Source organism: Periplaneta americana, chromosome 3, assembly GCF_040183065.1.
Source record: "Periplaneta americana isolate PAMFEO1 chromosome 3, P.americana_PAMFEO1_priV1, whole genome shotgun sequence".
Taxonomy (NCBI): Eukaryota; Metazoa; Arthropoda; class Insecta; order Blattodea; family Blattidae; genus Periplaneta; species Periplaneta americana.
Genome location: NC_091119.1, coordinates 133006918 through 133029245, shown reverse-complemented (window position 1 = coordinate 133029245; position 22328 = coordinate 133006918). Strand labels below are relative to the sequence as shown.

At 34.7% G+C, this 22328-nt stretch overlaps 1 protein-coding gene across 2 annotated transcripts in view; it reads right to left on the bottom strand.

The window, feature by feature from the left end:
* Positions 1–2716: 2716 nt before the first annotated feature.
* Positions 2717–22328, bottom strand: part of LOC138696549 (vascular endothelial growth factor C-like) — a 37110-nt gene continuing 17498 nt past the window's right edge. Inside the window, exons 2-7 of one of the 2 annotated variants that reach the window (XM_069821648.1) lie at positions 19888–20046; positions 19420–19486; positions 14936–15156; positions 8785–8871; positions 7302–7458; positions 2717–3707 (exon numbers count right to left, since the gene is read on the bottom strand). In XM_069821648.1, coding sequence (XP_069677749.1) covers positions 3697–3707; positions 7302–7458; positions 8785–8871; positions 14936–15156; positions 19420–19486; positions 19888–20046 — 702 coding nt within the window. In that variant the 3' untranslated portion in view covers positions 2717–3696. Of the gene's footprint in view, positions 3708–7273; positions 7459–8784; positions 8872–14935; positions 15157–19419; positions 19487–19887; positions 20047–22328 lie in introns of both variants that reach the window. The other variant, XM_069821647.1, reaches the window with a different exon arrangement.

Sequence of the window (22328 nt, the reverse complement as noted above, 5' to 3'; positions counted from 1 at the left end):
ATAACACATTTTTGCACTGAATTTAGTCCAAAGAAATGTAGACTTATCGAAATAAATTAGCTATAATGACACATTGTGGTAATAAATAATATTTCAGCCCAACAATTTAGTAGAAATAAACAAAATTGATTCACTTATAATTTTCCGTCTTCAACGAAATACATATATATAGCACTTAAACAACAGGGCAACTTAAGACGAACATTTCTGCTATCACCAGGATTCGAACCGGGTCCGTAGTCAACTGAAACCAGTGATCTGCTGAGCACCGAAGATGCTGTCCTGTTGATTATTCTTCAACACTTTGAGGTTTAGATTGTGATCTTTCGGTGATCATTATGGTTTCTCGTATGAGGAAATACGGCTAACTGAAGTGAGCCATACATTTTGCATATTTTAGTGAGGACAACCTGTGGCATTGAATCCGTCATCCTAAGCTAGGGCCAAAAGTGGTACCGATACATATTTTTAGAAATGTTGTACATACTGATGTAATAAATACATTATGCATATTACATCTTTTCTGTTTGATGTGCACTCATATGTAGTGTTCCCTTTGTATAAAAGAATTGAACGAATGAAAACAACATAAGAAAATTAATAGATTAGTTCCTCATAAAATAATGAAAAAGTCAATCACATTCGTAACATTACATTTTACATATTCACTACACAAATATAATGCATACATTATATTTTTCCACGCTCGCGGATGTAGAGCGGAGTCGGCATTGCTACACGCATGCCAGCGTCGAAAGATAAAATGTATTCACGGCACAATGCAATTATTGTTTCAAACAGAGGTTATTTTACAGAAGGAAATATACAGGTTGAAGTGAAATAGTCCTGCAGGTTGAAAGGAATGATAGGATACAGTTAAATTAATATAAAATCTAATTACGTTTTGTGATGAACTACACGGTTAATTAGAAAATTAAGTTGAAAATTCAAGCAGTCCGGTAACATCGCCGCTAAAAGTCTCCTTTCGTATCGCAATCGTAAGAGGTCAACGAACTCAACGTACTATACGTGTACTGTCTCGCGTCTTCTTCTCTGGCTACAACGTTGCGATGTGGTTCGTTGAATGGCTTGAAATTAGTGGTTTTTAAATTAAATTTACACGAAAACCGACCACGTTATTGAAATATGACAGAAGGGCAAATGATTCTTTATTAGATTTTCTATCGATGCGGACAAAAATCAAGATCCAACTCACAATAGTTACCAAATAAGGGGGTATTAAACATTTGGGAAAATTTTTTTTTCTGAGAAAACTATGAACTTTCCACCAATATGATATTACAGTCTTTGTTACATATAACATGAGCTATTCCTTCTAAAAATCTGTAAGATTATTTCAGTTCCACCCTGTATATGTCAAAATACTTAACTTCCTGTCCGTAGACTCAAGGGTCTTTTAAAACTCTACTCAAAGCGAAAAGAATTAATTATTCATTGAAAGGAAACAAATGTATTTCTTTAATATTTGAGGAGAAAAATTCGCTCTGGCGCCGGAGATCGAACCCGGGTCCTTGGTTCTACGTACCAAGCGCTCTGACCACTAAGTTACGTCGAATTCAATCCACAGCACCGGAACGAACTCTCCTCCTACAGTGTTATTTCCCTTTTGTGTCCTGCAAATATTATTATTTAAAGATAAAACACACATGTTAAGGTCAATAATACAGTGTTCACTGATTTGATAAAATACATTAAAGGTGGTATGTTTCAGGTGCATGAACACTGCATCCCTTATCTAAGTAAGAAATATAACATTCCCACTAGTCAGTGGAGTATTTCTGGTCTTTTGTTTGGTGCACGTGGCACACTCCCTAAATTCATATGTGATATTTTAAAAGCACTCGGATTCCGATTTTTTTAAATTAAAAAAAAATTTGTTGGATATTCTTAAGGATTCAATTCAAATATTACATTACCATATATATTTTGGCCATTGATGATTGTGTTGGGTTTGCATTTCTCTGAATTTTTTACTAAACAATTACTGTCTTTCTAAATTGAGGACCGTTTTTGCAAAACTTGCTAACTGAAAAAACTAAATTTTACAGGAGAGACAAAACACTATAGTAAGCAAGTTTTGCTGTATCTCTCACTTATAGCAGCAAACAAGTTTTGAAAAAACTATCACACTTTGACACATTACAATGAAGAGAAATAACCCAATTTTACTAAGACGCTTTGAACATCATGTAGAGGCCTGCTTTATGTTAACGAATCCAATAAAATCTCAATTTTGCAAATTTTGCAGTTAGCAAGTTTTGCAAAAACGGTCCTCAATTATTCCGTAATGCTTTTATTCTGGACCTTTATGGTCATCCTTATTGAGGGCAGATTATTTTCTTTAAATATATATGTATGTATATATATATATATATATATATATATATATATATATATATATATATATAGTGTTCATACAACTGAAACATATCACCTTTAATGTATATTATTATTATTATTTAATAATTTATATCATTAATAATTAATTCATTAATTCTTCATTTTTCAAATTATTACTTAATATAATATTATGAATTAATACTATTCCTATCATAACCATTAATATTAATTTTACTTATCAATATAGTTCCTTTGTCATGGTTATATTAGTAATAGTAATAATAATAATAATAATAATAATAATAATATATAATATAATTATAATTATAATTATATAATAATAATATTATTATTATTAATATTATTATTATTATTATTATTATTATTATTATTATTATTATTATTATTATTGCTGTTCCTAGCTTTCTCCATGTTGTTGTGGTTCGCCATCATATCGACAGAGGGCACGTTTTGCCGAATGCGTTACTTCGACGGATAGGTGGCAGGTCTATAGCAGCAGATGATAGATGAGAATTGATTGTGAAGGATTAATTCTAATTGAAAATTAGTCGGGTCGTGGTCCTTTAAATTGTATCATTCCAGCATTTGTATGGGGGTTATTGGGAAGCCACGAAGAACCCATTTCTGGGTAATCGGCCTCCAGATCGAACCCTGTGTATTCCAATTACAAAAGTAGGAATTATATATATTTTTTTAAATACTCCACTGTACTCGGCTATTATTATTATTATTATTATTATTATTATTATTATTATTATTATTATTATTATTATTATACTCTCATGATCATAATCATCATCAATCTATAACATAATTTAATGTACTTTATAGCAAAAATATGTTTACAACATTTTTTATTACAATTACTGCTATTAAAGTAATAATGTGTTAACATTTCTACTATGCTGTTACTAATGTTAATAATAAATTATTATTTGTGTTAAGATTGCAAATTGAATAAAACCAGAAGACTGCATTATCACGATAACGAAGATATGTACAACCTGTTGTTCCTTCAGAAATATAACCATTATGCCATTTTCCTGGTGGTTTCTAATGATTTAAGGCTTGTTGCCACATGCTTCAAGGCCACTGTGTGTCATTTTTCTTGGTTATGTCACCTTGAGGTCCGTGGAGATAAAGTGCAAATTTTCCATACTATCATTTGTTGTCCTTCATTGTACCATGCACACACACTACATTCAAGAATATCGTGTGGTCATGGTGGTGATAATTGTCGCACGGAAATGATAACACTGAGGTCACTTTATTTTCGTCAAATTATGAAGTACTATCTTCTTTATCCGTTATTTTTTAGTTTGCACCTGTAAAGAAACAAACACTATATTAGGTTAGATCGCAGCATCAATTGTTTTACAAGCTGGGAAGTAACCATGATTTCATGAACAGACGTAGATTCCATTTGCTTTTAATAAGTTCTGTTGGTTATCGGCAGAGATCGGGCAAGAGCACTTTTGCCCCCGATCCAGAGTTGCGCTTAGGCGTGGGTTCGATTCACGCTTGGATTGATTAGCTGTTTTAGTTCTTTTCCGAGCTTGTCCCCAATTGTAAGGTAAATGTCAGATAATCTCATGAAGAATACCCTGATTCATCTCTGCAAATGCCATTTCGTATCATCAGTTTCATCGGCACTAATAAACTAATAGTTGATATAGCGCCGTTAAATAGATGATTTTGATCATGATTATGATATGATATAACTTATTGTCACTCAAACGTTTGGCTCTGCTGACCCTTTACATTCCTGTATTCGGGCAAGCATTCCCATTCTTATAATACTCACATCAATTTTAAACTTAGTGGACGACTCTTGCTCTTATCTTTCTTTATTCAATGCTGTGTTCTTCCATGTCCATTCTTTTACTAATCACTTCATCCATTTCGCACGTTATTCATCTGATACTATACAGGGTGATTCACGAGGATATACCGTCCCTTACGGAGCTTATTTCCGAAGACTTTCTGAGCAACAAATGACATATAAACATGTGTCCTAATCTCAGTATTTTCAGTTACACTAATTTGAAGTTGTTCGTAAAATACCTCTTTTCTTTAGTTTTAAGAGTAAAAGAACATTACAAATTGAGAATATACTGTTCAAAAGTGTCATTTGTTTAATTGGCTAGTGTTTTGAAGTGAAAATTGTTTTGTTAATTGCTTTCTACAGATTTTGTTTTTCAATTTTCAACTAAAATTTACATCATTCTTACGCACTTATCACAAAAATTGTTACAAATCATACGACTTTAGGAACTTGATTCTTTACAGTTTAATTATGCATCCTAATGTACAGTATTAAAGAATTTACAAGAGTGGTGTGATTTGTAACAATTTTTGTCGTAAATGCGTAAGAAAATGTAATTTTGTAGTTAAAAATCGAAAAAAAAAAATTCTGTACGAAGCAACTATGGAATTCACAACACATTTCTAGCTTCAGAATATTAGCTAATTAAAAAAATGATATTCCTGAATAGTTTATTCTTTATCTGTAATATTATTTTACCCTTAAAACTAAAAAATAATGGTAATTTACAAACAACTTCAAATTAATGTAATTCTGAAAATATTGAGATTAGGACAAATGTTTATATAACATTTGTTGTTGAGAATGTCTTCGGAAATAAGCTCCGTAAGGGACGGTAAATCCTCGTGAATTACCCTGTATATCGTTCTAAAACTAATTTCCCCATCCCTACCATTAAGTTTATTACTTATTTCAGACTCTATTTTCACTATTCATTCCTTTCATTACATTTTCCATCTCTTACTTGTTATACTGATATGACATAGAAAATCTTTTTTCGTATTCTCTATTCCACTTGATACATTCCTTACTTCCCTAATTACTTCCTTAATTCTTAGTCCTTACTGAAATGTAACATGGTTACTCAGAATCCTCGCTCACTTTGCTATTTACATCACTTCACTAATTAATTTACTACTTTTACACAATCTTCTTACACTTTACATCAGCGGTGACCAAACTGGATATCGTGATTACATCGTGTAATCAAAGACATTCATATTAGTAAGGGAAGTTTCCTGTACATTGCTCTCTGTCTCGCTCACGTACTGATGGTAAGTAGTGTCGGTACCATGTCGCTCTACAAACCCTCTGTCTCCACGAGCAAGAACAGAGGATTTCGTACAGAATGGGAAGAGGAATTTATTCTCTGTTCTCTCGGAGAAAATGTAATATATTGCTATGCTCAACGGTTCAATTAGTAGTAGTATATAGAAGCGACATTACAGAGCATTACGCTGAATACACAGGCATAACAGGTATAGTATTATTATTATTATTATTATTATTATTATTATTATTATTTATCAGCAAGTGTTAACATAATCCTTATACACTTGTATCAATATATAGGCCTACATCTTCCCTTAAATGACAAATAATTACTACGCCATATTTCCATTTTAATTTCTCTTTTTAGTCTTTTGATACTATTATCAGTTATTTACTAGTTATTGATTTAATAGTCATGATACTGATATACTGATAGCTATATCAGTAGTAGTAGTAGTAGTAGTAGTAGTAGTAGTAGTAGTAGTAGTAGTAGTAGTAGTAGTAGTAGTAGTAGTAATAATAATAATAATAATAATAATAATAATAATAATAATAATAATAATAATAATAATATAGAGATACTGATTGAATATTACGTGCTAGTGTAGTAATGACGTGAGCTATTAAACTCCAAGAACTGAAATCAGCCTTAAAACATCGTCATGAAGAGAAAGATTACATAAATAAATATAAGGAAGCCAGCTATCTAGTGGCGAACGAAATAGCTCGTTCTCTTAAGCCTTCCAACGAAGGAGAGTTTTATAAAAGCGTAATGATCAAGGTGAATGAAATAATTTGTCCAATGAAAGTTGTTAATTAATTTTGAAAAACTGCGCATTTCTCGACTAAATATCCAGAAGAGAATTCAGGAAATTTCTGATTGTGTTTATGAGGAATATTTTTAAAAAGCAAGAAAATTTGTATATATTTTTAATTGGTTCTTGATGACAGTAATGGCATTACTGATACAGCAAAGCTTGCGATTTTTATTAGCGGGTTGATGAAGAACTCTATGTTAGTGCACGAACAACCACTGGTTGTAGTTTTCATGCCATGTACCTCTCCCCCGTCTCCTTACTTCTTAGACTATCTCTCGCGTGTAATCGCTGCCGTTCGAGTTTTGGTCACCGCTGCTTTACATAATTTAAACGACTCATTCACTTATCTCCCATTGTTCTACACTGTGTCTTCTATGTCCTTTCGTTTCTCTTATCACTTCGTCTATTTCATACTTTACTGTCCGATGCTATTTATCGCTCAAAACCTATTTAAATCTAAATCTAATTCTCTATCCTATACTGACATAATTTGACTGATTTCTAAAACGCACAAAATTTTTACTTACAGTAAGTTACCTACATAATATCCGATTCGATTATATGAAAATTCAACGATGTTAAAAATGTGATTCGAAAATCAGAAGCTCTGTATGAGATATGCGATGAAATGGACGGAATTACGATAGAAAAATTTGGAATATTAAATCCAAGTTTGCATGAAAGTCTTTCCTTATCCACTGGAAGTTCACTCAAATAGCTGCTTGCTCACCAGAGTGCCTCATATTCTTTCCATGAGGTGAGAATTAGTCTATGAATAACACGTGCTGTGTTCGCCCGCCTACTGCTTCCGTGTGGCAGGAATCGCAGCGTTCTCGCCCGACAGACGGGAGAGTGAATTCCCCGCGGGTAGGGATGAAACCTCTTCGTATATTTGAACCGTCACAAGTCTCTCGCACCAAGTGAGCACACTCGTACGTACATAATCGCTTGGAGCTGGAAAACGAGTGTGAATTACCTGCAAGAAGTGTAATCAAAATCGGCACCTGTGGAGCAGGACGACGAGCGCTTGCACACGCATTTGCACAGCGTGGGGTCCCACAGCTTCTCGTCCCCGCAGTCTTCTTCCGAGTCGAGTCGACATCTGCACTGGCAGGAGTCTTCGTCGTATATCTGGGCCTTATTGCAGTGACTAGCCAATATCTGTAACAGTTATACAAATTGTAATACATTCTGCTTCTTATTTTGAACTAAGATCATGTAATGAAGGGAGAAAGGAGTTTTCCATATGTGTTTAGTGTTTTTATGAGAGACTGTTTCCTAGATAAAAAAAGGGACATGTCAACTGTTTTCAAACCTATTTTCCATATGTTCCGTTTTCCGTCATAAGACATGTAGCTATGGCTACATACAAGGTAAAATAAAGTAAGTACAGTGCAGTTTCTGAAGTATTTTGTGTTTACCTCTAAATGATCTCTATATGTCCAGTTCTATTTTTGATCTCAGGGCCTCAACTATTATGTACAATGCAAGTGTACAGTAGGGTGGAGTGAAAATATGAAGTTTATGGAATCAAAATGTAATACCAGGGAAAAGTTGTTGGATGATATCATAAAGAACAATGCAAAATATTTTCCTTCTACCTTAATATTTAGAGATGCCCCAAGAGCGCCATATTTTCAAATTTTCACAAAATTTTGAGGTTCAGATGTTTTAGCGAGAAAACATTCTCCAGTGGTTTAATCTGAACAAGATACCAGGATAATATTAAAAGAACACATGTTAAAAGACACTGCATATTTTATTTCATCTTGAAGTGTCACAGAAACCTCAATTTATAAGAAAATTGGGCATAATCACAAAATTCTTAGGTATGGTATAATTAATGGAAATTTATTCTTCTTATGTTGTGAGGTATTTACATCAGAACAATGACTCTAATTAAGACAAGAAATATTTCCTTCTACCCTGTATTCGAATGACGAGGGGCTGAACCCATCACAATTACCTACCTGTCATGTAATGAAATATTATCTATGGGTCAAAAATGAATTAAAATCTGATTTTAAATCAAAAGAATCAAAAGAGAGATTTCAGAGAGAGTTGCTATCAAAACTAGGAAATCTGGGTAAAGGCATCTATTCCGACAATCAGTCATACAACAATAGTACAACTGGTTCGTGCTTACCATGATGAATGCAGAAAAATACTGTATACTGCAACCCCAATTTAGAGTCGTCCAAATAAAGTTTAAATATATGATTTTAAAGCAATTCATTAGCTGTATAATGAAAAACAAAATAATAGAACAAATATACAAAAAGGCAAAAAAAAATTATAATTTTAAGAAACTTCAAAAATTAAATATAAGAACTCCATATTTTTCACATTCCTAAGTTAAGTGAAAAGACAGATTTCTGCAACTATTACATTTAGAAAACAGACAAAAAACAATTTCATGTATAAATTCACTCCACTCTAGTGTACAAACGTAATTGAAAGTAATGTAGAAAAGAATCCTAGCCTTACCTTGCATCCACACACACATTTCTTGTGTTGTTTCAGTGACAGCACAACGGGTTTGGAGTAGTCGAGTAGTGAATTCATTTCCAGAACCTATAACCAAAGAGGAACGATTCTTTTTATATAAACAAACTCTCAAATGCCCATTCACATGTCATTTGCTTTGTTTATAACAATCACAGTATGTGTTCATAAATAAATAATTTGCAAACAAAAGTATTTTTGGAATTGCAGTAACATGAACTCAAATTAAACAACGAAGTAAATTAAAATCTTACATTATTATTGTTATTATTGTTGTTATTATTATTATTATTATTATTATTATTGTTATTATTATTATTATTATTATTATTATTATTATTATTACGATTTTATATATCACTCCTCAACTACGAAAAATGCTTAGAAATGATATTATAAAATACAGTAGCAACAGTAGAGAAATGGTGCACTAAGAGCTTTAGATAAAACAGACATCACAGACATAGGCCATTCGGTATCTCGTGAAACCAACCTGCGCATAAGGGGAAGAAGAAGGTGGACTGAGAAGCTTCCCTCCCTCGCTATGCTTCGACTTGCACTTATAGCTAGCTCACTAACGCCCACCATAAAGTTCTTATTGTAAGCTACGACGCTCTAATGCATTTGGTTTCACGAGATAACGAATGCCCTATACTAGACGTGCTCAAAACGATAAGCAGGGGAGATTCAAAGAAATGCATCTCGCACCACACAAGTAGCGTGCGTGGGTGTAGAAGGCGAGTTCAAGAAAGAACTGAAGCAGCGGCGGATTGTAGTGCTTATGTGTCTAGTTAATAAGATTACCATAAATAGAATAAAGTTATAGTATGAAACATTTCATTGCATTAGTGTTAAGATGTATTAAAAAAGCCAATGCTGTTTGAAAATAAAACGTATTTAGTGTCGTGAACTATAGTCCCGTCTCTCTTATTTCCGGCTGCCAATCACGTTGAAGGTCGGCTACATTTAAACGCGTGCGTCTTGTGATTCGCTGATGCATTTTCTAAGGCTCGATAAATACTTAATATAATCGCCCGCCATTTTGGCTCGTTCTTTGGTGTTCGCAGAAAGCACACGAGGACGTTATTTGCCGCTCAATTATTTGCTCAATTACACTGCGTTTGATTTATTATCATAGGAGCTACGACATGATAATGTTTAACGGTGTGGCAAATAGATTCCTCGTCAAGTAGCTCGGCAACGAAGGAACAAAAATGGCGAACGATACTACCTACCTAGAATTTATAGAGCCTTCACTTCCTAAGACGTAAGCAAAGAGGAGTCACGCCGGAAATAACAACGTCGCGACTATAAGTGACAAACCTTTATGAACTCACATGGCATAGATAATTATAAAGTACTACAGAGTCCGCCAAAAAAAATGTATACACTCTTTGTCAGACTGCATCGGGATATTGATATTGTCAATTGATTTGAATTACGAGTATGTTGTAGTATGGTCTTTCGCTCAACAGATGTCGGTACTTTCATCACGATAGTGAGAAAATAAAATGACTGGAGCACGCTTGACGTTCGAGCAGCGAAAATGTATTCTGAAGTGGTTTATGTGGTTTGATAATGCCGTTGAAGTACAGCGTCAGTGAAGACGGTAGTACAAAACAGAACCCCCAACCCGCCTAACAATTAAACGCATTATTGACAAGTTTGAGGCGCATGGAATGATTTATTATATTCACAAAGGAAGATCGGGAAGACCGTGTTCAGCTACAAGCCCTGCTTAGTCGGCTCTCGTTTTGGAAAGGTTTGTTACTTCTCCACAGAAGTCTGCTACGCAATGTGCACGTGAAGTGAGGATTAGCAGTACTAGTGTACGACGAATTCTGAAAGCTGCTAAGTAGGAAGTTTACATCCCACGATTACTGCACTCGATTAATGATGACGATCCTGATCGTGGAATGCAATTTTGCGAATTGTATCAGCGAATGGTAACTGAAAAGGGACAATTTGTAACGAAGGTAGTGTGGTCTGATGAGGCCCAGTTTAACCATAATGGAACAGTGACTCGGCAGAACTTCGTCTACTGGACGCCGGAAAATCCGTATGTTCTTGTGGATAAGGCGACCAATCTGCAAGGTGTGTGTGGCCGCCAACGGCGAAAATTTTGAACATCTGAAATAACCATGTACTTAACTGAAGACAGTACTACATGTGTGATCGGTATTTAAGTGTAAAACAAACACATAATAAATAGTTTTCGTTCCTTAAAGAGTGTATAAATATTTTTGCGGACTCTGTATTTACAAAAACAAAAAACATTCATTTTTACATTCTAACATTTTAAATGCCTGCATGAAAATAATACAGCAAAACTTTATTCTTCGATATAAACCCCTAAATTTTTAACCTAAACAAAACAAAATAAACAAATTAATTATGTTTATGAACGGTTCACTAACTTGTAAATTCATTAACGTAATTAATAATTATAGCCATGTGGTAATTAGCCTAACATAAAATAATTTCTGAAAATGAAAATGTTTAATGGCCTTAAAGTGTCATTTTCATTTTCACTTTATTCTTTTGTTTCTTTTTCATTGTCATGTTTTCTTCTTCACATTCTTTCGCGCAGCTTCAGTGACTAGAAATTATGGATTCAAAATCAGGTGTTGTGTCGGTTACAGCAATACGCAGTTGTGCAAGAAATAATTTGGAGCTGACCTTCTAATTGTGAACATATAGAATGGCCGACCGTGTAATGTCGCCTTATATTAGTTCTATATATTCCACGTATAATTTTAGAACAAATAAGGCATCGGATGTTGTCCTCATGCTTGCGACAAAAGAACGTTTCTTTCAACTCAGAAATAAGTTTCCTTTTTCTGTAGGCTACTGCAGTCCTACTCCAGTCCTACTCACCTTCCGCTACCCGGAGGGAGTGGAATGAGGTACGTACTACGTCACTATTACGTAGTATACAGCTTTTTGTTCTTTCCCGGGATTGGAGTTAAAACTTCACTTTTGAACGCCTCTGACCTATACCCTACTTGAATTATAAATGTCACAGAATGAAAATGAGATCAAGCTTTTAGACTTAATTTAAGAAATAGTCAGCTAACTGAACTACGGCTGGGCCATCGTCATCACAGCCTTTGACATCATCAGTGACATCATTATACAGATTTAAAACACTGTAGTTGTCGCTGTAAAATATTAATTCAGAATGCGGTTGAAACTGAACAACACTGCGTCATTTCAATAATAATAATAATAATAATAATAATAATAATAATAATAATAATAATAATGCTCTTAATTGACGTACATACCTACATCTATGCCTGAACTATTTGAACTCTGAACTTTTAGTTTGGATTTTCCATTTCCGATCCGGGACGAATCTATGTACTTAAGGCGCAATTTACACAGAGATGACGTATAGTGAGGGTCACATAAGAACAGTTGCTAAACAGTAAATATTGCCGTCTTATCAGTGTTGCCAACTGTTACCAGATATCACACGCTCCTACATACTAATTTACTTTACTTTACTACTAATCATTTACTTACCGTACTTTATGTTGGAAGGTTAGCCTACTCTAAGTAATTCAATAATTTGTAACACATTTTCATAGGCAAACTATACGAGAAAGGGATCAATATGTCAAGTATTTTGTCTGGCAATACGAAATTCATTGGTTTGACTAAACAACTGACTGACGAGACCTAACCTAAAATTGTATTTTATTTGTCAACATGAAATTATTAGTACTAACTCCGAAAACTTACCTGACTATAGTCTTGAATTATAACCACAACGCAACATATAAAATAACTATTATGTATTAATACTGATATTAATTAATTATTAATATGTTCAAATTTCATTAGCTTCCAGTAACCGGCTCAGATAATCTAGTACAATTTCAATTTCATGGAACTCCAGTACAGACAAATATTGTCGATATTTGCCTCAGCTTCAACATACCAGTTACAAAATCACTACAATTTGTAGTATTTGTCAGTATCAAAATTCGAAACGAAGTTGGCAAAAGAAAATTTAACCTGCAAACTAGAAAATCACCACAATCAACTAGCATATGTAGTAATGGGGGGAAAATGGTTAGGTTTCACCCTTGGGGTGTGAAGTAAGCTGACCCGGATTATAGACAGAACGTGACTCGGACGTCGGGTGAAGACATGACGTGAGCAAAGTATACTGAAGAGTCAAAAATCCTTGTGAACTTCCACGTCGCACAGCTTTCAAAATGTCTTCTTCAGACTATGAGGATGCCCTGGCTCTCGTACAACTCGCTAATATTAAAAAACAGATAAGATATTGTATGCACCCTTTGTGGTTGAAAAAAGGAGAGAGGGACATAAGACAAAGTAAGAAATGAAGCTGTGGTAGAAAGAGTGGGTGAAGAAGGAATAATGCTGAAACTGATCAGGAAAATAAAAAAAAAAATGGCTGAGTCAAGGCTGAAAAGGAACTTTCTTCTGAAGGATGCACTGGAAGGAATGGTGAACGGGACAAAAGTTCGGGGCAGAAGAAGATTGCAGATGATAGACAACATTCATATATATATATATATATATATATATATATATATATATATATAGTGATCGTTTACGGTAGCGATGTCAAGGTCAAGAGCACGTAGACGGTTCTAAGTGCGATCAAGCGCTCACTGGTTGCAATGAAGCTATTCTGCAGGCAGCAGCAAAGAATAAGAAGGGGTGAGCAAAGTGAACTCTATTGGCCTGTCACTGCAAGGTGAATTAAACTGTTTTTAAATAATAGATAACGTGTTACATTCATACAAGACAACAAGAAATCAGACCATGATTTGTAGAGTGTACCTCTCTAATAAATGCAATGAATTATAAAATAGTAGGCTACAATAAATAATAAACATAGCTTCTCCTTAACTTATATAACTTAGTTTCAGATAATAGCTAAATTATAATTAATTTTTATATAATTATCTAATAATCCAACAAGCATAAAAACACTGTTTTCCTGTTTTAATTACCAATACAGAAGTGAAAGAAATTACAGGACATCGTGCATATGGAAAAATGAATAGGCCTAATAGGCTTGCAAGAAATAATAAACATAGTAGGCCTATATTTTCTTTATCTTAGCGGTTTTAGAAAACGGGGCCTACCTAATTAATTGTAATGTAACTGTTACATACTTAATAATGTACTTATTATATGAACAGTATATTTCTAGAAACAAATTTAAATTCCTGACTTCTCATCTAATACAGAATTGTGTTTTTTTCTTATTTTTGGCGACACCAACGTTCTTAATGTCCGGCGAAATTATTTTTCCTGCAACATGACGTAGCACGCTTATTATCTTCTGATCATTTTGGTATTAGTATTAATTTTATGAGGCTCATAAGTGAGAAAAATTGCTCACATACGTGCTTACTGCCAAATATAGAAATAATTTGCGCCGAAAATATTCGTACCTGAATATATTACCAGGCAAAGCGAACTTCCAACTTGACTCTGTTTACGCAATTCAAAGAACATGGAGAGAACTTTTCTTCGGCTTAACCAAAGGACATCACAATGGTAAGGAACATTGTCAAACTGAAAATCTATGGATGACATAATATCTTCACAATTTTTTTAGACAGAATTCATAACGAGTTTACGCTATTAGCTCCATACGTTCTGTACTTTATTCTGTAAACTTAAATGCAATGCAGCGAGGAAGAATCTCTACAGTACATCTAAACATATATGTATTACTTTTTAATGTCAATAAAACAACAAAATTTCAATACATCATTATGTACATCAATTAATAATTTCAGGCGTTTCACATTGCTCCTCTTCGTAACTAAATGCTTTCCATATATCAGACAAAGAACATTTTCGCCTCTTTCACTCATAAAAAGTCAGGAGTCCAGTCAGCCTAAAACTTACTGATCGACTGCTTCCTCAATGTGTAATGTACAACCCTTGAGTTCACCAGTGACTTGTACCTGCGTGCCGTACGTGCTCCGAGCAGCGCACACGGGCCATGATGCACGCTTGCGCTCTCTTTGACATCACAGGTTTACGGAGACTAAGAGAAGATGGAAAATATGAAAGATTGGAAAACGCTGAGAGAAACTATGGACGTTAAATAAAGTGAACCGCTTGCAGTACTCACCCATTTTTTTACTGTAGTAACTTTGGTAGGTTTGCACTCGAGAAGGTCACTGTTGCAGCAGCCGCTACACCTCTGCAGCGACACGCATTGAGGGTAGTAAGTGTACCCGTAACGAGCCTCTGGTAGCTCTACTGCAGTCTTCTTGGGCTTGCACTTCATCTTTTTGGCCTCTAAACTCACTATTCCCATCTTAGTTAGGTCGTGCTGGGTGATAATTCTTTCTGGTATTAAATTGAAAAATAAATAGAACATAATGCCACATTCGACGACTGCAATATTATACAGGGACATCACTTTATTTTTATTAACATTTCTTATATTAACCTGGCTATACCTTTGGATCAACGGTTGAGAACCGGAAACAACGTTTGCTACCCTCTTCCACGACTGGAGTTCGATGATACTGGCGTAATATACAAACAAATCGCTTTACTAGGTATAGGAGGGAAGAAAAGTAGTTCATTCATTTACGTAAACAAGGAAATATCACGCTTTTGAGTATGATAATTTTCATTAGGTTTTTGTTTAATCAAAATACAGTACAGTATTAACAATTAATGTTTTTACTCACGAACTGAATTATCCATGCGAACGTATTCATTATGCATTGTATATTATACTGTCTACAGCACATTAGCGTACAATATATAGAATGAAGTTAAATTGAAAAATAATCATAATATGGATATTTAAACACATTTTTCAAAATGGTGCCCGTTCATTACGATACGGGCTTCAGTTCTAATGTGTGTAATTCCAATTACCAGTTTCGTCCTTCGTACTAGTAACTCATGTTGAAATAATTCTGTACCTACTCTGTAAAAGAGTATCTTACGTACTGTAGTGTAACTTCAATCTTCACTTCTGCTCGATCCGAAAAGATAAAATTACTCATACATGCTATCTATTGTCCGTCCAAGTGGTTATGTCGCAAGATCGTAGAAAGTGGAAAAATCACGTGACAGTTAATTACTTAATTTTATTTTTAGTGGGTTATTTAACGACGCTGTATCAACTACTAGGTTATTTAGCGTCGATGAGATTGGTGATAGCGAGATGATATTTGGCGAGATGAGGCCGAGGATTAGCCATAGATTACCTTGCATTCACATTACAGTTGGAGAAAACCTCGGAAAAAATCCAACCAGGTAATCAGCCCAAGCGGGGATCGAACCCGCGCCCGAACGCAACTTCAGACCGGCAGGCAAGCACCTTAACCGACTGAGCCACGCCGGTCGCTTTAATTACTTAATGAGGCCCTTTTTTATGTTATTTTAAACAGTTGTATGGGTATAATATTACGTAGACGTCCAATTCCTAACAGAAATTAATGTTCTCAGAAAAGAGCTAAGACAGCCCAGCCACTAGCCTTTACAGAGAGGCGAATAGAAGCAGGTGGGGGAAACCTGAATGCGACGTAGACAAATGGACGACATTACTTGTGCGAAAATGATGCAATATTGAAAGCTCTTTCGTCACTGGAAACGCGAACATATTTTTGGAACGTACTGTTTACTATGACCGTAAGGCTACTATGACTGTATATGCGGTCTTGGATCTGTGTGGAGGACGGTTGAATTTCATTAGTAGAAGGGGTGGGAGTGAAGTACATTAAAAAACTCAGGTACAATAAAAATTGAAGTAAAAATAAAATGATGTCCCTGTATTAAGTAACCTAAATGCAAATTTGAGCAGCAGGCTACAACGTGTGCATAATGCGTGCGTCCGTTATATTTGCAATATTCGTAAGTATGATCATGTTTCCCCGTCTTTCCAAAATCTGTCTTGGTTAAGACTAAGCTATCGACGACCCCAATCTATTTGGCTTCTCATTTTCAAAATGTATCCCAATATCATCAGTTAAGTACCAGGTCTCATCATAACAATTTACTCTTTACACCTTTATATAACCCCAGATTACATATATAGATTGCTCATTCCTTTGTTAAAATCGGTTGCATTTTGAAGAGAACAACCGCCACGATCGCCACCCGTCCGCCGTAAACGAACACGAGATAGCAGTACAGTCGCTAATGCAATTCAAATGGGAGTTATGACGTGACTCCTTATGTAACAACTAGATGGCAGGATAGTAAACCTGACAAAAGTTGTTACCGTCAAAGCCTATAACGCAGAGGAATCTGGGTATATATGATGGCCACAATACATCTTTATATTCATCATCCTATATAGTTTCATTTGCTCAAATTGGAACTAGCTTCCGAGTGATGAAAGGGTTGTTGGACTATAACTCCATTTAGGTCAAAATTACATAAATTCCTATTTAACAAATTAATTACTGATTAATATTTGTTACTTATAATGAAACTAACATCTGTCCATTCTTATTATCACCATTAATTTCTCTAAATAGAATACAAAAGCTCTAATGGCAAAATTTCATTACATTAATATTCTCATTATATCAATATATTTTAGATTTATATTTTGTTCCCTATAACCTAGTTCTAGTAAACTTATATTAAATTAATTCTCATCATTTTAACCAACTAGTTATCTCAACTTGATTATAATTCTTTACATATTGCATATAGACTGAATTTAATTACATTAACTCATAAATTAAGTTACTACTTTTCTTATAGGTTTATCTCAATGTACTAGTCGTTAAAATTAACTGAAGAATATTACTGGAAAATCGTTTAAGTGTATTGTAAATATTCATAATTTAAATATGTATGTAACTATTGCATTGATTAAGGATGGTTGAGTGGAAGAGAAGGCCTTATGACCTTAACTCTGCCAGCGAAAATAAAACATTCTATTCTATTCTATAATGATAATTATGCTGCACTGAGTTGTCGAATAGATTGTATTTAGAAAGAAGTTGACAAAATATGTTACAGAATCTACAATTATAATTACAATTGCGAAGTAATTCTTCCCCTGGTACTTCCTGCTGCCAAATTCCGCCGTCGAGCAATAATGCGTTACTGGTGGACAGAATGTTTAATTAAATTTTGTAGATTCGGTTCAGTTTTAGTACGGATTCAAATTATGTGACTATAAGCTCTCATCCACTATGCAATTATAATCGTAAACCTAACGTATACAACAATCTTCCGAATAATCAAGCTTACCAACCATGAAGCCGCAACAAAAAATTACCATCCTTTCATCAAAATGTACCAGACTTATCAAACAGCCCTAGTATCACAGTCTACTATATACAGTCACGAAGCTTGAGTTTTGAGGGTGCTAGAAACAATAGACTGTGCCGGTACTATTTTGCATTGCCTGTAATGAGCCGATATTAGCGATCCTAGTGGTGAGCAACTATCTAATGTTTGCATATTTACTACCTATTGAGCTTCGTGACTGTATATACTAGACTGTGCTGGTATATTATAATTGAAGCTCCTTTGTTTTTTTTTTTTTTTTTTGGAAAAACAACCATAGTCCAAAAACATTGATTTTCAGGAAAAAAGCAACTATCTGGCATGGGTGCTGTTCAAGTATGAAATCCACCGTGCCGTTTCTAAAGGTGGTGTAGAAACTTGGGAAATCTGAAGTATTTCATAACTTAAACTGTCTCATAGAAATAGATGTGTAAATGCAGGTAACTGTGGACAATGTTTTTTTTTAAGAAAAAATTGGCTTAAAGTATTTTTCTCTGAGGTAGCTTTTGCCGCGTACATAAGAAACAGTACTGCCAGTTAAAATTATATGGATATATGTTTCAAGATTATATGAATGAGATATTTATAAATGTTACCATCGTCCTGGCAATGGCTGTTTTCACAAAAAGAGTCTCTTGACTATTGTTGTTTTATGAAAACCACTGAACATTTCCACTCCTATAACATAGGACTATGGTGTTTTTTCCCTAACAACTAATTCAGTAGATGGCCGCTACAATACGCTTACCACAAGCTTAATATCTCAAATTTGCATTTTTTGGATTATGGTTCTTCTTTTAAAAAAACCATCAATTATAAATCTAGGCTAATTTACTGCACCACCTTAAATAAGCTTATTATAAGATGATGGTCGTCCCAGTTTTGAAAGTTGGACTATGAAACAAAAAGACCATAGACATATTCAAGCAACAGAAATGAAATTTCTTAGGTCATTATTAAGATATCCAAGATTAGATAAGATCCAAATTGTAGACGTAAAAAACCAATTAAACATTTTTGTAATAAATGACAAAATTGGACAGTACTGAAATAACTGAAAGGACCATCTTGAAAGAATGGGAGAATACAGAATGCCAAAACTTAAGTTTCCTTATAGACCTATAGGATGAAGAGACCATGGATGACCTAGACAAGAATGGAATTCAGGCCGGAACAGGCCGAATGGCCTAATCCCATGAAAGGAAGAAGAAAACCTTAATTTTTTTTAAATATAGGCCTCATAATAACATTTTAATTATTTAAGTGTTCATGTGCCAGAATTCTTAACAGAAAGTGATGTCATCTATACTTAGTAAAAATGTTTAGAATGTAGATTGCTTTTACCTATTTTATATCTTCTTCTTGTATCCATGTTTTCAGTGCACTGTTTGTTCAGATTTATTAGAAACTCCTGTCAACACAAAAAATAAATAAAGTTTTATTTAAGTTTCTTCAAAACAATTATTCGAAATTGTAAACTGTTTTACAGGTGTGAAAATTGTCACTTTGTGGTAAAAAATTAATTTTAAAGGGACATGTATGTACGTGATTGGAAGACACGATATCAGTTATCTTATTAGCTCTTATTAGCTCATTCATTCGTTCGTTCGTTCGCTCGTTCGTTCTTTCGTTCGTTTTTTCGTTCTTTCGTTCGTTCGTTCATGCGTTCGTTCGTTCGTTCGTTCATTCATTCATTCATTCAATGTGAAACTTTGGTAGTTGCAATGCCGAAAACATTCTGAATGCAAGGATCTCCCTTCATTCTAACTAATTCCCGTTAAACTCTTGTATTCTTTAAAACAGGCTAGTTACCTCTTTCTGTATTGTAGTATAATTGTTTCTTTCGATTACTTCCTGCAGGTTAGTTATTGTTTTGTTGGTACAAAAGCGTCGATCTCTGGAAGCCAGCAGGGATGCCAACTCAAACACTGACCCAATCTCGTTGAGTTTTCTGGCAAAGCGTGGATTCGTCTAGAAAAAGACATAAAACACCACGTTTTAATGTCACTCATAATCTTTGGCAAACTAGAAGACGGTGTTATAGTATGTAGGGGGTGTATTTGAGGCCTGGCGGACCCTGGCGGCGACAAAGTACTACTTTTCGGATCGAGCGGCGCCAGGGTACTTTTCTAATTTTCATATTATTGTCAAATTTTGCAATTATAGGCGGTAGAGCAAGTGAACAACTTCAAATACTTGGAGTATAGGCCTACTGTATGCAGTAACATCAGCTGCTGTCAAGAAGTCAAAAGGGGGATAGCAATGACAAAGGAAGCTTTTAATAGAAAAAGGAGCATCTTCTGCGGACCTCTTGAAAAAAGAACTAAGAAAGAGTCTAGTGAAGGGCTCTGTATAGAGTGTAGCATTGTATGGAGCAGGAACATGGACATTACGACGAAGTGCAGAGAAGCGAATAGAAGTATTTGAAATGTGGATATGGAGAAGAATGGAGTGTGTGAAGTGAACAGACAGAATAAGAAATGAAGCTGTGTTGAAAAGAGTGGGTGAAGAAAGAATGATGCTGAAACTGATTAGAAAGAGAGAAAGGAATTGGTTGGGTCACTGGCTAAGAATAAATTGCGTACTGTAGGATGTAATGGAAGGAATGCTGAACGGGAGAAGAGTTAGGAGTAGAAGAAGATATCAGATGATAGACGACATTAAGATATATGGATCATATGAGGAGACAAAGAGGAAGGCAAAAAATAGAAAAGATTAGAGAAAGCTGGGTTTGCAGTGAAAGACCTGCCCTTGGGCAGAACACTGAATGAATGAACGAACGAATGAATAAATAAATAAAAAGTAATATTTTTTCATAGTTGATCAATTTCATAGTGAGGCCTATTACATCTTTATCTAGATTCGAACCCATGTATTTTCGTCTGATATCACACAAGTATTCCTGTGAAAATGGTGGTGGTGGTGGTGGTGGTGGTAAAAGTGATGAAGAAGAAGAAGAGGAGGAGGAAGAGAAAGAAAACGACGGCGTTGAAGACAACTGCAGCCGGTACTACCGAAATCCCAGAGCCAGGGCACTTTTTTGTTTAGAAATACACCACTAGTGATATCTATGTTCTTCGGAGAGTTAACACTTTCACTTCCGAATAAAAAACTTAACTCATGAGATTCAAAAAATGTAAATTAATCATGCATTTTAACAGGAGTCCAACAGTCCAACTCCACATTTAATCGACGATGAGGTGCATATGCGGTTACATATCGTTACTACGCATACATATTCCAAAAATATGGGCTCAACTTCCATGCTAAATTGGTGAGGAATATCTGTCGGATCCAAAGAGGTAACGAACTTCATGTAGATACTTGAGCCTCGCTTGTAATCCGTTAGAAAATTTCAAATTTTGTCGCTAGATGGCAGAACACGCATTCTGCATCAACTGTTAGAAAATGTCTTCAACTTCGGAGGGGGAAATATCTGAGTATAGTACTAAGAAGCCCTCCCTGATTACATGTAACAGATTAATCAGCCTAATGCACTTTCAAGACAACTACTTTTATCATTTCACTGTGCTGCCATCTAGCGACTGCAAAAGAAGTCACATTATAACCCTGATGGAATAAATTGCATGGAGTAATAGTTTGCAGCAGTACTTCCATCTAGCGGTCGTTACCAAAAAATTCATTTTCGACATTGGAGATCCTAATGTTGTTCTCTTTTATAAGTTGTTATTTCATAATATGGGAATGGCCAATCTGAAATACATGTGATCAGGGCTATGAGTGAGATTAGAACACAAGTCACGCACAAATATTAGAATAAAAAGAAAAAATGAAAAAGCATGGGAATTTTGTCGCTAGATGGCAGCAATCGGACGAGTACTTTCCCCCATTCGAGCATCATCAAGACCCTTCCTTTACTCGTAATAATAAAATATGAGTCATGTAAAAAGTTAGGGACCTGATGATGTCCGAATAGGGAAAGTACTCGATCGAGTAATGTGATAAATACCATTAGGTCTACAGGGAGTGAGTGATTAATCATTCAATCCATCTTAGACAGTTAATGACGAATCATAATAAGTTAACCTATTATAGGTTAATTAAGCCTAATTCAAAGCGGTTCTTCACAAAGTAACTTAGTACACAATCCCCTGCCCAGTGAAGACTGCTAAAATTCTAGATTAAATTACAATAGCAAATTATCTAAGACAGGACGTAGTCCCAACCGTAGAATCACTTGGAAATAAATACATAGTAAAACTTAAAAGGGATATGCTAATACAACATGGTAA